The sequence below is a fragment of the Mauremys reevesii genome, linkage group 25, assembly GCF_016161935.1.
Source record: "Mauremys reevesii isolate NIE-2019 linkage group 25, ASM1616193v1, whole genome shotgun sequence".
NCBI classification, from domain to species: domain Eukaryota; kingdom Metazoa; phylum Chordata; order Testudines; family Geoemydidae; genus Mauremys; species Mauremys reevesii.
Genome location: NC_052647.1, coordinates 18,019,745 through 18,034,990, shown reverse-complemented (window position 1 = coordinate 18,034,990; position 15,246 = coordinate 18,019,745). Strand labels below are relative to the sequence as shown.

General features: G+C 46.1%; 1 protein-coding gene across 1 annotated transcript in view; it reads left to right on the top strand.

Moving 5' to 3' along the window:
- The window catches only part of GALNT6 (polypeptide N-acetylgalactosaminyltransferase 6), a 41,642-nt gene extending 31,506 nt beyond the window's left edge, over positions 1-10,136 (top strand). The window contains exons 6-11 of the mRNA XM_039514762.1: positions 791-908; positions 1,622-1,822; positions 2,946-3,077; positions 6,038-6,139; positions 7,565-7,717; positions 8,391-10,136. Of these exons, the coding sequence (XP_039370696.1) occupies positions 791-908; positions 1,622-1,822; positions 2,946-3,077; positions 6,038-6,139; positions 7,565-7,717; positions 8,391-8,513 (829 nt within the window). The 3' untranslated portion in view covers positions 8,514-10,136. The remainder of the gene's footprint in view (positions 1-790; positions 909-1,621; positions 1,823-2,945; positions 3,078-6,037; positions 6,140-7,564; positions 7,718-8,390) is intronic.
- The last annotated feature ends 5,110 nt before the right edge of the window (positions 10,137-15,246 follow it).

Below are 15,246 nucleotides of genomic sequence, written 5' to 3'. Positions count from 1 at the left end.
GTCGTTCTAAGGGTTTCTTTGTTATCCTAATGTTGTAGACTCACGACAGAGGAACCTTTTTCCTGATCGCGGGAGGATACCGCAATACCCGGACTCAGAGCTGTGAATGTGAAGATTATTTAATGTCTCAGCGTAGCTACCCCCATCTGCCAACTGGGGATATTTGCATCATCATGACAAAGCCCAGAGGGACGTAGCTTCCCTCAGGGGCCCCAGAATGCGGTGGGGGCAGGAGGTCATGGACCCATCACTTTTTACCAGCTGTAAGGGCGAGTGACTGTGGGGTGGGGTCTTGGGAAGGGGCAGCACAGAGGCTGGGGCCATGTTTCAAGTGCCAGTCCTGCACCGCCCCCCCCCCACACACACACTTTTAGGGACCTTCATTCACCCGCCTCCCTACAGGTTCGAGTGCCGCCTGGCTCAATCTCTAGCCAGGTCCCCAAAGCAGTCTGGCTGTATGTTCAGTTTGTCCATCCTTGGTGACCTTACTGCCCTACCAAAGCTTTTGGGATTGGTTGTGTAGCAGCCTGCCGTGGTAAACGTGTTCCAGAATTCCTTGGTCTTCTGTCCTTGTACGTCCAAACCAAGAAAGCTGCCAATACCAAACCAGTGCTGATGGAGGCAGTTGCTGGGTTCGGCCTTGAATATCCTCATTTCTGATCTTGTCCTGCCACTTCCTACGGCTATTTGTCTTGCAGCAGGATGAACGGTGGGGTTTGCCAGGATTGTTAAACTAACATTTGCGATGCACCAAGTATGGTCTCTTGACTCTGCTTCTGTCTCTCCTCAGGTCTCCTACCTTTGCTGGTGGCCTCTTTGCGATCTCCAAGTCTTATTTTGAACACATTGGTTCCTATGACGACCAGATGGAGATCTGGGGTGGGGAGAATGTGGAAATGTCCTTTAGGGTAAGAACCAAGTGAAGCTCGGGGGGGGGGACCGTTAACTTCTAGCAGGATTAAAACTAGGGGCCCCACACATTTGGTTGCTTCTGTAGGCCCGTCATATTGCAAGAGTTCCCCCACACACACACACGGTCCCTGTGTGTTTTCCGTTTTTCCCTCTTCTGATTTTCGGAAATTCTCTCCCCGCCCCTCCCCCCCCCCAATCAATAGGCTTGTGCCCACTAATGCCTAGAACATTCCCTGAAATTCTGGCGTTGATCAGATGTAGCATTCAAAAGTTATCACGTTAGGGAGAAATGCCGTTGAGTATAAGGCCTCATAACCTTGGCCAACAAAATCCCTTAACTGTGGGCTTTGGGCCTGAATTCCGGAAGTGCTGAGGTCTCGCTGCTCCAGATAGAAGGGGCCCAGAACCTTTGCAAACCAGAGCCTTTGTTTTCAGTGTCTGTGGTTAGAAAGGCAGAGCTCTGTTTGTACAGCCCCTAGCGTGATGGGGTCTGTGACTGGCGCTTCAAGGTCCTACTGCAATACAAATAATGAAGCTCAAAGCACATTATGCCAGATCTCAACCCAGTCCAGTTCTGTACTTCAAACTATGGAGGAAAACACTTTGGACATAGGAAAAATTATTTTTCCCCTTTCATTTGTGTGTCAGGGTTTGTTTGACTAAAGCTCCCTTTGAAATCCACTGGATGGGCTGCTTCTCCCTTGTGTAGGTTTGGCAGTGTGGTGGCCAGCTGGAGATCATCCCCTGCTCGGTGGTTGGGCACGTGTTCCGCTCCAAAAGTCCACACACTTTCCCAAAAGGAACTCAGGTCATCTCCAGGAACCAAGTGCGCCTGGCGGAGGTCTGGATGGATGACTACAAGGAAATCTTCTACAGAAGAAACCAGCAGGCCTCGAAGATGGCCAGAGAGGTACCGAACCCAGTTCCATAAAGCATCTCACAAGTAATCAAAGCATCTTTGATGTGTTTCTCTATGCAGGGAAAACTAGTTGGTTGATTCCTCTTGGCAGTGCTGGGCTTTTAGTGTCACACTTAAGGCACTGGTCCTATGAAGAGAACCACGTGGATGGACCCATCTGCCTGTGCCGAACTCCATAAAAGTCAGCTAGACTCTCTGCTAAGTCAGTGGCCAACCCACGTGGGATCTGGATCAGTAGCGGAGCTAGGTTTTAAAGCTGGGGGCGACGGGTTATTGGTAGTACCACCTTCAACTATAGCTATTGGCTTGAAAAGGTGCCACAGGTACCTCTAAAGGCCACCGGGGCAGGCAGAGACACACCCACCTCCCTATTAGCTCTGCCACTGATCAGAACCCAAAGGGAGGATGGCTCCCAAATGCCTTGTGCTGTCTGAGATGAGCCTTTCAATTAGAACCAGTCAGAGAATTTTTCAACAGATGGTTTTTCGTCAAAAAATGTTGATTCATTGAAATTTGTTTGCAAAACAGGATAGGTTTGGACAAACCTCCTGACTCCCCCAAGAAAAACCACCACCATAGAAAAGCTTCAGAACTATCAGTGTTTCATTTTGACATTTTCTGAACAAAAAAAATATCAGGTTTTCTGGGTCAAAACATGATTAGGTTAAATTTCTAATTAGATTTAAAAAACAAAGCTTTAAAAGAAAACCATTCGATTCACCCAACCTGAACTTTCTGGGGGGTTTTTTTTAGTCAAAATATTTTGGAGATTTCCACTTTCTATCATGATTTGGGGATTGAGGGTGGGGTTGGGGATTTCAAACTCTCAAAGATTTGCTGGAGGGGAAAACAGGTTTTCTCTCTTTCTCTTTCTCTCTACTTTCAGTAACCAGCATCCTGCGAAACATGCTCCTCGGTGCTGTTTTGCATCCTACCTGTGATAAGAAGGGAAAGTGTTTTGTAACTTAATCCCATAAGATTCTACGGTGAATTACAAATGGAAACCACCTCTCTGTGATGCCTTAAGGCAAACCTATTAAAGGGAACACCGGGTTTTGGATTCTGTTGCTGCCCTATTGAGGTTAGTTTTAATTTTCTTGCATGATTTTGATAGAAAACGTACGGCGACATTACAGAACGGCTCAAACTGAAGGAGCAACTGCACTGTAAAAACTTCACCTGGTATCTACAAACTATCTACCCAGAGATCTTCATCCCAGATTTGACTCCAACCTTCTACGGAGCAGTAAGTGCGGGAGTGTGTCTGTTGTCCTGTTCCCTTCTGGCAAACCCCCCTTGATTCCCTCCTTCTCCAGAAACAAATGGAGATGGTAGCAGCGGTTCGAGAGGCTCCAGCGGAGATCAGGGCGCCATTGCACTGAGCAGACTCCTGATGTGATGGTCCGTGCCCCATTACAGTCTAAATGTCCAAGACAAAACAGATGAGATGAGAAACTTGGACACAACAAGGGGAAATGACTTTGCCCCAGACTGGATGTTTTCCTGAAAGATCCACTATAGAAATTATTTTGGGAGAGTTCTATGGTCTGTGTTATACAGAAGGTCAGAGCAGATCACGCTGGTTCCTTCTGGGTTTGGAATCTACAAATGAAGGCAGCCTAGCAGGAGCCAGGAATACCTTTTTGTACGCTTACCGGCACTGCTGCAGTGACAACACAGCTATTTATACTCACGCTGGTTCGATGAGAGCTTAGGTTTGAGCATGGGTACACAGGCAGGGGAATCACACCCCTAACTCGTAGTATAGACATAGCCTTAAATGGTGCCCTGGCACTTGGAATCCTCCATGTTATTCATGAGCAACTCCATGAGACTTGGAAAACTCCTGTTCAGTCGCCTGATCTCTCTCCTCCTCCCCCGATCCCATTCCCCTTTGTCTCAGGGCTTGTCTACACTAGCTGGGTGTGAGAGAGAGAACCCATTTTCCCTTTATTTACTCACACAACCGCGCCTCTCTCCTCCCCCAAGTGGAAAAGGCATTAGGTGGGGTTTTTAAAGTGAGCTTTTTATTCCTACTGACACAATCTTGCATCAGGACTAAAAGCTTCGTTTTCATGTTAAACACAATGAAAAAAAGTTCACTCCTTTCAAAAGACTTCTTCCCTGGATATTCCTCCCCAGCTAGCTACATGACTGGCAACTTCTGCTCAAGAATGGAACAGTGGAGGTTCAGCGGTAGGGATGGAGGCGTGTCAACGCCCAGAAAGGCTGGTCTTTGATTTAGCAGGTTTTGCTCTTTCACCCAGGCCTGCAAGGAAAGGGAGTGCAGTAAGGATGACTCACTGCCTCAGGGCTGGGCACACCTCATGTCGGTACTTCTGGCCAAGTAATAGTCTTCTAAGTGGCCAATCCAGTTCTTGGCTGAAAGGATACTGGTATCAGTACAGGGTTCTGAGAGTCGGGGAGTTCAAAATCGGGCTGAACTATAATAAAGCTAATTGAGGCTTTGAGCAACAGACAAAGGAGTTTGACTCCCACTGTCCCAGTGAGTCAAGAAAAACAGCATCTCTTAGGTATTTATCTGGCTTGTGTTACCATAATATCTGAGTGCCTCGCAATCTTAAATACAGAATTCCCACGCACCCCTGTGAGACACAGCAGTGCTGTTAGCTCCAAACCGAAAAATCAGTTATGTGCAGAGCGCTGTTTATCTCTTATGGCCACTAAGGATTGTTGTGCTCAGCGTCTCTGGCCATTCAAGGTCAGTTGCCTCAGGGAAAATGCACACTTTGGGTTTGTCCTGGGAAGTCAGCTCACGCAGCTGAGCTCTTTCCAATTCACAGCAATGGAGTTAAATGCCAGCTGGAGAAAGGTTGTTGCTTTGCATGGTAAAAACTTGCAGCTCCAGTTCTCTGATCCAGCTATCTACTGATATGTAAGCAGAAGAAGAGTGACTAGACGTAAACAGATTGTGCGTAGGATCCTAATCCTGGTTGAACCCTCCTGCCCTTGCTTGCATTCCGGAATACAGGTGCAGCCAGGAGTCAGCATGGCAGATGATTTATTAATTTGAAGGGCTGCTCCCTGAAGTTATTGTATCGAAGGCAGTTTACAGCTATCTGGCCATAGCAGATTACTTGACTCCTGCTCTGGGTTGTTTTCAGTTTGTGGAGTTCTCAGCATTATTTTCCCCAGAATGCTTTGTCTTCCCACCTCCCAAAAATAATCATCCCTGGAAAGTTAGAGCCTTACGAAAGGTCCCAGCCTCTTAGGACTTAGAGCTGCAAGGCAGAGATTGTGAAGCCATTTTGGATGTCCAGTACTCATTAATTTTAATGTGAATTGGTTGCTGCAATCATAGACTTTAAGGCCAGAAGGGACCATCTTGGTCATCTAGTCTGACCTCCTACACATCACAGCCACAGAACCGCCTCCACCTCATCCCCTAACCTCTGGCTGAGTTACTGAAGTCCTCAAATCATGATTTGAAAGACTTCAATTACAGAGAATCCACCATGTGCTCTTGTTCAAACCAACAAGTTACCTATGCCCCATGCTGCAAATGCAAAGTGGCAGAGACCTTGAGGGTTTTTTTTCGTATCTGACCTGGGGGGAAATTCCTTCCTGACCCCAAACAGTGATCAGACCCTGTGAATGTTGGAGAAACCCACCAGCTGGACACCTGGGGGTAAGAATTCACTGTAGTAACTCAGAGCTTTCTGTGTCTAGTGTTCCATCTCCAGAGGCTTTGAAAATGTCAGCCCAGATATAGGTTTCAGAGTAGCAGCCGTGTTAGTCCGTATCCACAAAAAGAACAGGAGCCCTTGTGGCACCTTAGAGACTAAGAAATTTATTTCAACATAAGCTTTCGTGGGCTACAGCTCTGAAGAAGTGGGCTATAGCCCACGAAAGCTTATGCTGAAATAAATTTCTTAGTCTCTAAGGTGCCACAAGTACTCCAGCCCAAATATACGGAGTATTAACGAGCCCCTGCTGAAAGAAGAGAAATAGGGAGGATCCCAGGCACCCAAACAAAACCACAGCAAAGCCCTGATTTTAAAAACAGAGAACAGCCCAGGGATCCCGACAGGATGTAATAGGATTTGCTGGGCCGTGTTTTGAGCTGAAAAGTGGATCCTGAATCCTTGGCCAGGCGCACAGGGTTGGGTCAGGTCTGTGACTGAGCACCCAGAATGCAGCAAAGTCACCTGAGTTGCTTGCTTGCTTTTTGCTCTTTCCTTTCAGATTAAAAATGAAGGGTCAAAGAATTGCCTGGATGTCGGCGAGAACAATCACGGAGGGAAGCCACTGATCATGTACCCATGCCATGGGATGGGCGGCAATCAGGTATGCAGCCTGCACGAGTATATCCCACCAGCTTTCACCCCACCCCACCTCCACAGAAATAGGAAAGCCCAGAGCTGGGAAAAGAGAGAAAACCCAGCCTTTCCCCATTCGCAGTTAAGATGTGAATCATGCATGTAACCTGGGCAGTTCCCCCTCCTTTGTACGTCTTCTTATTAAACCAAGTTATTTTATTTCGGTAAAGACGATAACCTCCGTTCAAGTCCTGAGCCTGAATGGTCTCTGCCTCCAAACAGCCGAAGCCAATGGCACTTCAGTGACACTCTGCACCTCTGCCTTTCATCAGAGGATTTCTAAACACTTTACAATGTGAATTAAAGCCCCCTTTCAGAACCATCCCAATTTTCTGTTCGTTTGTTTCTGGGCTGAACCAAACCACTGAAGAAGGAAAAAATTGATTTGGGTCTAACCAACCATTTCATTCGAACTGAAACAAAACATTGTGTTTGACTTTTAGCTGGTTTAAATGTAAAATTCTATCCCAAAAGCATGTTAGAAAGTGTTGAAACAAACATTAAGATTTTTTTTTCCTGATTCTTTGGGGTTTTTTTACCGAAAGAATTTGGCGAATTCAGCACGAATTCATGAAACGTTTTGGTCCATCTGACTCTTCATTGTTTGGCAGTAAAAACGTCATAAAAAAAAATGCACCTTAGCTCTGCTCCCTTTTTCCCTCATGAAGTAGGTTGTTATCCCTACGGATGGTAGAGGATGGGGAAGGAGTGAGACAGGGAAAATAATTCTGTCCCAGTTCACGCAGCGCATCAGTGGCTGATCTGAGCTCAGGAGACCTGACTTCTAGTGTTCTGCCCCAGCCACTAAATCTATTACCCCACTCTGCCAGCTCCGTTGGGTGTCTGACTGTTTTGCTTTCGAATATGCCCCACTATAGTGCACTCTTTGCCCCCTGGCATCTCAACTCAATGTGGCCCTCTAGTGGTGGCTAGATTGCCCAGGAATCAATGAGTCTGCTCTAACCTTGTCTAACAGACGGATCTTTCGAGTTGAGCAGTAGAGGCTCTTGCATTAAGATCCAGAGGTCTCTGTTTCAGTCGCTACTGCTGAAGACAATCACGGGGCCTTCGGCATTACATCACAGCTGGAGATGGGATTCACTCCACTGGTGGTATGAGCAGGCTGCCTCTTGTCCATCCGGTATCCACGCTGTTCAGTGTGCAGCTCATTGGGGGATTAAGTGTCTCGTCAAAGGGGGTGGATCCTTCAGACTTGTGGGGACCGACCAGCATTGCGGTGCACTTGATTATCAACTGGCATAAGAGTGAATTCTAGCACCTTGAGTTAATGTTGGTGCTGTGGAGAAGGCAGGCCATTTTCTTGTAGCATAGGTGACCATTTGGAGAGAAGGATAGCAGCCGTCTAATCTCCCTGTCTGGTCTTGGTTCTCAGTATTTCGAATACACGTCCCAGAAGGACCTGCGGCACAACATCGGCAAGCAGCTCTGCCTCCGATCTGGCTTTGGGCCGGTGGAGCTGGGAGACTGTCACTTCACAGGAAAAAACTCACGTGTTCCAGGAAATGAAGAATGGGAACTGACCCATGTAAGTAAAGAACACAGGCTCAATGCACCCAGAAGCAGCAGTGTCTTTCCCTCTTCCTCACCTCTGACGAGAGTTTCTTGGATGCCTTGCAGAAGCCTGTCTTATGCTTTGCTGTCAAACTGGGAGGGTTCCTTTGGGAGGCAGTGGGACCTACTGGGGAGAGGACTGGACTGGGGCTCAGGAGTGGAGCCATGCAAGTAACCAACCTTATTTTGGCTCCCTGGCAGTTCCAAAAAATTGAAAAATTTTGGTTTGGGTCAGACAGTTTTGTTACAATTTGGAGCTTTTTTTAAAAAAAACATTTAAAATTGAATGAATTTTTTTAAGTGAAAAGTCATTTTGAATCGGAAAATGTAAACATTTTGTTCTGAAAACGGCAAAACAAAACTTTTGAATTTTTTCCGACTGAAATAATTCAGCCAAAACAGACACACATTTGTGAAGTGTTTCAGTCAATCCAGATATTTTTTTTCCACCAAAAAAAGTCTTGGCTGAAAAATCTGGCCCAGATTCCTCGCTCTGCCAATGGTTCACTGGGTGACCTTGGGCAAGTCATGTCACCTCCCTGTGCCTCAGTTTACCCTTCTGTACGATGGGGATAACAATGGTCTTCTTTTTAAAGCACTTTGAGATCAGTGGATGATGTGAGCAAGGTATCTCTCTTTGTTTTTAGGATCGTCTGATTAAAAATGTGGCCTCTAACATGTGTTTGTCGGCAAGAGATGAGCATCCATCTATGACTTCCTGTAACCCCTCAGATTCTTATCAGCAGTGGTTCTTTACCGAAGACGTATAGTGAAGACAAAACCAGTGTCAGCAAGAAATGTGCCAGCCCATCTCACTTTGAGATCTTGATTCCAAACTGCACTCAGGAAAACAGAAGCTAAGACTCTCTCCTTTTATTTAAAAGAAGCTAACGTCTTAAATATGCTGCATTTCACAGTTGCCTTTAATTCTACTCTGTGCCTTTGGGATAAGACTGTGTAATACGTGGAGATTTTTGTACCACTTTTTCTAAGAGACTAAGCAGACTTCTCGTTTGCAGCCTACGTGAGTGTCATATTGTAACATATCCAAAGATAAATAACATGGGACCAACTACATCCATAATTGCATGAATGATCAATCCCACGTCCTAAGCCCCGGAAAATTGGACCACAACCAGTCAGAATGCAAGAGATGAGACTGAATACAACACATGTCGCAAAGAAGCAGTGCCAGCTGGCCTCTGAATATGTCTCATGCCAAAGATAGTATCCGGTGTCCTCTAGTTATCACATAGGCTTGCATGCAAAGGCAGATCAGGATGCTGCAAGAAGAAATTGCAGCGTCACGGTCAGGAGAGCATGTTCGTGCTCTCTAGCACAGGCTCTTGTTTAATGAGATTTTTTAACCCTGAAGAAGGAGATAAGTGTGTGCATCTAAAACATAACACCAGGGTGCATTGTTGTGCGAAATCCCAGCCTGTTGCACCGAATGAAACCTGTGTGTTGCCTAGGAAGCTCTTGCCAGCACAAGGAGATAGTAGTACTAATTGTGTTGCAAATAAAAAGGACTTTCTGTGCAGTTAATCCCCCAAAGGAGAGATGGATCGTCATTTACTTGGCCCATGCAGGGAAGTGGCCTGGTGATGGTGCTGCTGAGCATAGACTAGCAGGGGAAAGCCTGATACGATGGCAGTACTGCTTGAGAGATGGGTACTCTGAACCTGCGAGATCATGGTGGTGGTTGGAATGAAGATTATGGAATTAGCATGCAGAGTATGGGAGGAGGATTTTTTTTTAATCACTGGATCAGTGCACATGCAACACAGATCCTGAGATCCAGCAAGCTCATGGCTTTTGATTTCCTTGTGCAATGAAGTAATACTACCATCTTTAACTTAGAGCGTGTGCCAGTCGAGGGACATATGTAGTGCCACTTTTATCCTGGGCTGTCTGCTTCACTTTCGTGCTTGGGTTTTGGTACTTTATAAAAATCTGCATCCAAGTAACGCCTCCGATGACTCATCCCCCACCCATAGACAGTTTAAATTAAGCAGTACGCAAGCAGAGTAACTGGTTTTTACAGGATATGCTGCTGCAAATCCAGGATGCTTGCAGTCTTCAGAATGTGTGTGTGGAGGGCAGAGGGGATTTCTTTACTGGAGGGATTAGGTTAAACTCTGATGCTGATCCCCCTGTCTCCTGTACTAAACTGTGCAGCTCGTTTCTCTACCATTTTAGCATCTTGTGGAAAGATGGCCTAGTAGGAGAGTGAATGTAAGCCCTTTTTTGAGACTTGAATACTGTAGTTTACATTAGTTTCTAAGCAATTCCATTTCATTTTAATTGAAAAATCTTCCTGGAAATGGGGGAGACGACCTACCTTTGGACATGTGACCCGAACCTAAAATAAAGAGATGTTCTATTTTACAAAAGAATCCAGTCTGGATTTGATTCCTTTGGAGCAGATGTTCCCAGTTTGCTGCAACAGGCCCTAGAGCCACAAACACTTCACCCAGCTGTTTCTGAGTTGGCGCACCGTTCAGTTCAGTTATTAACCACACGTATTATGGTTGTGCCGCCACTGTACACAGTATTACAGTCCCTGCCCCAGAGAACTCAGTCTAAATAGAAAAGACAGACATACAGGGAGGGGGAGGAAGGGGATAGAACATACTAGCAGAATGAATAATGCAATGGTGGTAAATATCACGTTAGTTCCACAATTTGTTTAATTTTATTGGGTGGGGGGGAGTTTACATTTAAATGAGACTTTGTCGGCATGATAAGCTAGACACGTGTTGCCAAAGTAGTGGCAGGAGTGGGGAAGCAAACTCCCAGGCCCTGCTGGTAATATCCACCCAGGAGGACAGGGCTACATGCTGCCTTTTGGGGTTACCTATTTCATAGAGCTGGAAGGGACCCCAAAGGGTCATCGCGTCCAGCCCCCTGCCTTCACCAGCAGGACCAAGTACTGATTTTGCCCCAGATCCCTAAGTGGCCCCCTCAAGGATTGAACTCGCAACCCTGGGTTTAGTCTGTTTCCCAAACGCCGTCCGTCCCTGGATCCCAGGGGCAAGTCGCGATGTAGCGCCATGACGCAGATTGTTTCTAGGCATGGCAGGTTCTCAAAGCGTTCGCTCTGGTGTGCACTGATGGTTTGCAAGGCACTTTATTTTGACAGGCGGGGTCTGTTCCGGATGCATCGGTAGCGGAGGGGAGTCCCTTCGGAGCACCTTGAGTTTGAGGGATCTGTTCCAGTTTGGAAGGAAAAACCCCCTCACAGCACTAAAAGCTGATGCTAGAGCCATCACTCTGGTATGGCCCCTTTAGGTGGCGCTCTTACCCCATCCACCTCTTTAGCCCACGTTCTCGTTGTGACTGCCTCCAAAGGACGAGAGTGTCCTCTTTGCTGCTTGATAGGTTCGCCATCGCGCAAGGAAAATAGGATCAGACACGAGCCCCTAACCCTTAATGTTGGAGCAGGATGGGGAAGGCCGCCCCTCCATCCCGGATGACTGGAGCACAATCTCCTGGAAGTGGTCTTGCTTTGTAATTCCTCTAGGGTGCTGAGAGTATTAAAGGGCCTGAGTTCAGCACGAAAATGCCAGCCAATTAAATGTGTCCTAGAAAAATACCATGGGTGGATTTCAGTGGGGCACTTTGTCCCAAGTGTCTTCGCTGGGTGTCACAAGTCCCCAGGTCCTTGTCCTGTTTGAGTGGCCAGCAGACTTAATTGGATGGATCTCTATCTTATGTACTTACATGGCACCCATTCCCATAGCGTCTGAGCACTTCAGAATTTGTAAATGTACTTACCTTGCCAATACCTGAGTCGAGTTAGATTCTATTCGGGACTCCGCCACTGACCACCTTTGTGACCTTGGTCACCTTGCTTTGCTGCATTGTGGTTCAGATTCCCCCTCTGGAGAACGGGACTTAAACCAAGTAATGGAGCTCAACTAACATTGGTTGAAAGCTCTGATAGCCAGCGGTGGAAGATGCAAAGCCTGATTCTACCTGCCCTGAGCTATTTGATTCTGGAGTTGGTGAGGGAGGCATCCTTGGATCGTGTGAGTTTTGCACTGAAGCAGAGTTGGAGAAAAGTTGCACAACTGAGACAATTTGTATAATCGGCGCACTATTTTCAGTTATTGCAGTCCTGCCACATTCTGTTTCCCCTCCTTGATGCACCCCAGACATACACTAGTTTTGCTTATCCCGTCTCATCCCTGTTCATAAAGTCCCTTCCTCTGATTAAAACTCCCCACCTACCAATGCAATTGAATGGTGCTGGAAATGCTACTCCATTGTTGTTACAAAGTTCCGTATCAACCATCTTGAGTTTGTCTCATCAATTTCAGAGTCCGATGAATTATTCTGAAGATAGACAGCTATTCACAGTCCATTTCTTCTAAATAATGCTGCCTATTGGGTGTGATGTTTAAATATCAACGTATTAGTTATTGCATAGACCGTTTTCTGTTGCCTGATCTACTGAAGGTCTATTGATTATATTACTGGTTTAGGTTCCCCAATAAGCATTCTGTAATTTGATAGGTTCTTGTCCCAGGATCAGACCTAGGATTTATCAGAGTTACTGCTTTGGGCATCCAGCAATGACGACATCCCTCGCACTCGGGAAAGACTTTCTGCTATTGTAAAAGTTTTATTACTACCATGATTAGTCCAAGAAGTAAAACCATCCAGACAAGTAAAGTGAGATAATATAACACCGTAAGGACGACCCGCACCATTCCGCGTGTATATGCTCAATCAGTCCTGGGGAGAACTCTAAGGTCTGAGAGATCCTAGTCTGACCCTGGCATGCCAATGAAGATCTCCAAGGGTTTTACCTAAGACCAATTATTTAAGTTCCGTGTCCTTCATGCATATGTATGAATACCTCTTTCCTCCTTTACGATATCTTAACTTCTGTACCCTCATAGAATCATAGAATATCAGCGTTGGAAGGGACCTCAGGAGGTATCTAGTCCAACCCCCTGCTCAAAGCAGGACCAATTCCCAACTAAATCATCCCAGCCAGGACTTTGTCAAGCCGGGCCTTAAAAACCTCTAAGGAAGGAGATTCCACCACCTCCCTAGGTAACCCATTCCAGTGCTTCACCACTCTCCGAGTGAAAAAGTTTTTCCTAATATCCAACCTAAACCTCCCACACTGCAACTTGAGACCATTACTCCTTGTTCTGTCATCTGCTACCACTGAGAACAGTCTAGATCCATCCTCTTTGGAACCCCCTTTCAGGTAGTTGAAAGCAGCTATCAAATCCCCCTTCATTCTTCTCTTCTGCAGACATAGTGTTGGGATGTCCTCCTATTAATCAAATGAAAGCCATTAACGCATACGTCAATTGGATTAATATGGTTACCTGCGGTTAGGCATCTGCTGCTATTCCCTTCCAAAAATACCCTGAGCTGGTACAAACTGCCTTCTTGCAGTTACCTGTCAGCAGTTTTCAACACTTGAGATTTATTACAAAATAGCAAACAAAGCCTGATGTCATCTTGTGACTTAGGGTTACTATTCGTTCACTTACTTCTGCTAACTTATTAAGCAACTACTCCTACGCAGGCTGGCAGGCCTTGCACTTATGCTAATTGCTTAAGCTATTCTTACAGGCCTATAGGTTTCTGGCTCTTCTGCAGTCAGTCCCTTACCCCTTATCTTATTCTTACTTCATGGCTACATTTCCTGGCGTGTTGTACTTCAACACAGATAAAAAGCAGAAATACAGCAGGTGCTAAAAGTGCTGGGATTTTACCCAAGTGCCTGTTGCTATTTTTGTGTAGCCACTGATTGAGAGTGTCTGTATCTCAAACTAGTTCTCAAAGTGATCACTCTGTGGGACAATTTGTGCTGTGGACCAGAGAGCCTGTTCTTATTCCAGAACAACCACTGGTTAGTTTAAAAACACGGTTTGTGCTTTCGGCTCTTGTTAATGTCATGTCAGATGGGAGAAGCCAAGATCCAACCTGAAGTACAGTGTCACTAGCGTGCACCTCCCTAGTTCTGAAATGTTAGCACTGCTCACAAGAACCAGGACATCTAATAGTTAGGAGGAATTTGTTAGATTCGTGTTGCCGTCATGTTGTAGATAGTAACTAAGTTTAGAGAAAATGGGAATCTCACGTGTTGGACCTGAAGAAACAAATGCCTGTTCTACACACAGATTTTGTACTGATGTAACTGTCACAAATCTCTACTGTGGATGGAGTTATACCAGTATGAACTTGCCATATATTGGTATGCTTATTCCCTTTGCTGTATGGGAATAAAGTTATGAGTAAAGGGACCTCTTAAACCGGTATAAATGTGTCCACACTGGTGGGTTGATACTGCTTAACTCTAGTTAAAGCTTTGTACAACTTGGGTGTAGACCAAGCCTGAGAAGGCGCATGTCTCATGATGGTGGTCACACGGTGGCAGATAGCTGTAAGTAGCTATAATGCTGGACTTGGGAGCCCTGGGTTGTGTTCCTGGTTCTGCCACTGGCCTGCTGGGTGGCCTGGGGCAAGTTGCTCCACCTCCGTGCCTCAGTTTCCCCACCTGTAATAACGAAACTGACCACCTTGGTAAACACTTTGAGATCTACTGATGAGAAGAGCTAGGTATTAATTTATTATGGAGGTGCCTAAGACAGACAGTGGTGGGCGCTCATGAGTTATGTTGCCTGAGACACGTATTATACTATAGATCAGCAGCACAGGCAGGAAGCTGTCCATTTAGAAAGCATGTTCCAACCACTACGCAGAACCAAATCCAATGGCAGCTACACTGAAGAAACGTTTTGTATCTAAATTCTCTTCCCCCGATCTCTCAGAAGCAGGGTTGACCTCTTCTGTTCTGGGAGGCATTTGCCATGAATTTGGGTGCCTTTAGAAAGGTGTCTCAGTGGGGTGGCAGATGTCGGGGATCTCCAGAGATAAAAGTGTGAGCCTCTGTAGTTTGGCACAAAAGGGCCTTCTTGTATAGCTGGGGATGCGTAATGTACGCTCTCCAGTGGGCTGCATAAGAACGTGTTGCCAACAGCACGCTTTGTGACCCAATTACAGCTGCTTTCCAACGGCCACAATCGCATGTGTTTATCGCAACAGCTCCCCAAACACAAAGGAAGCTGGAAGTTTTCAGGCTGCAAAACAGCATGGTGGTCATATCAATAGGAAACATGTAAAATGGTTCTCCGGTCACGGTCTATTTATAACTCACGTAACGGAGCCAAACGAGGCTCCGAGGCCCAGTGTGGTACAAATACAGCTTTCACGAGGCCAGTCGTAACACGAGTATCGTGTAATATAGAAAGGATTTTAGTTGGGGTTTATGTAACTGGCCCAAAGCCTTGTCCGTGTTAAAGGTGCGGTCTCAGTTACGCGAGTGTGTCAATGCACATAGGTCCAATCCACACTAGAAACTTCAACCATATTGTAAGTGGCCGGGGAACACTTGGGCTGTGAGGGTCTGCTCTGCCAGTTTTACGTGCAGACCTGGCTATTAAAGGAAAACTAGATTCTAGTGAAGGATACGTG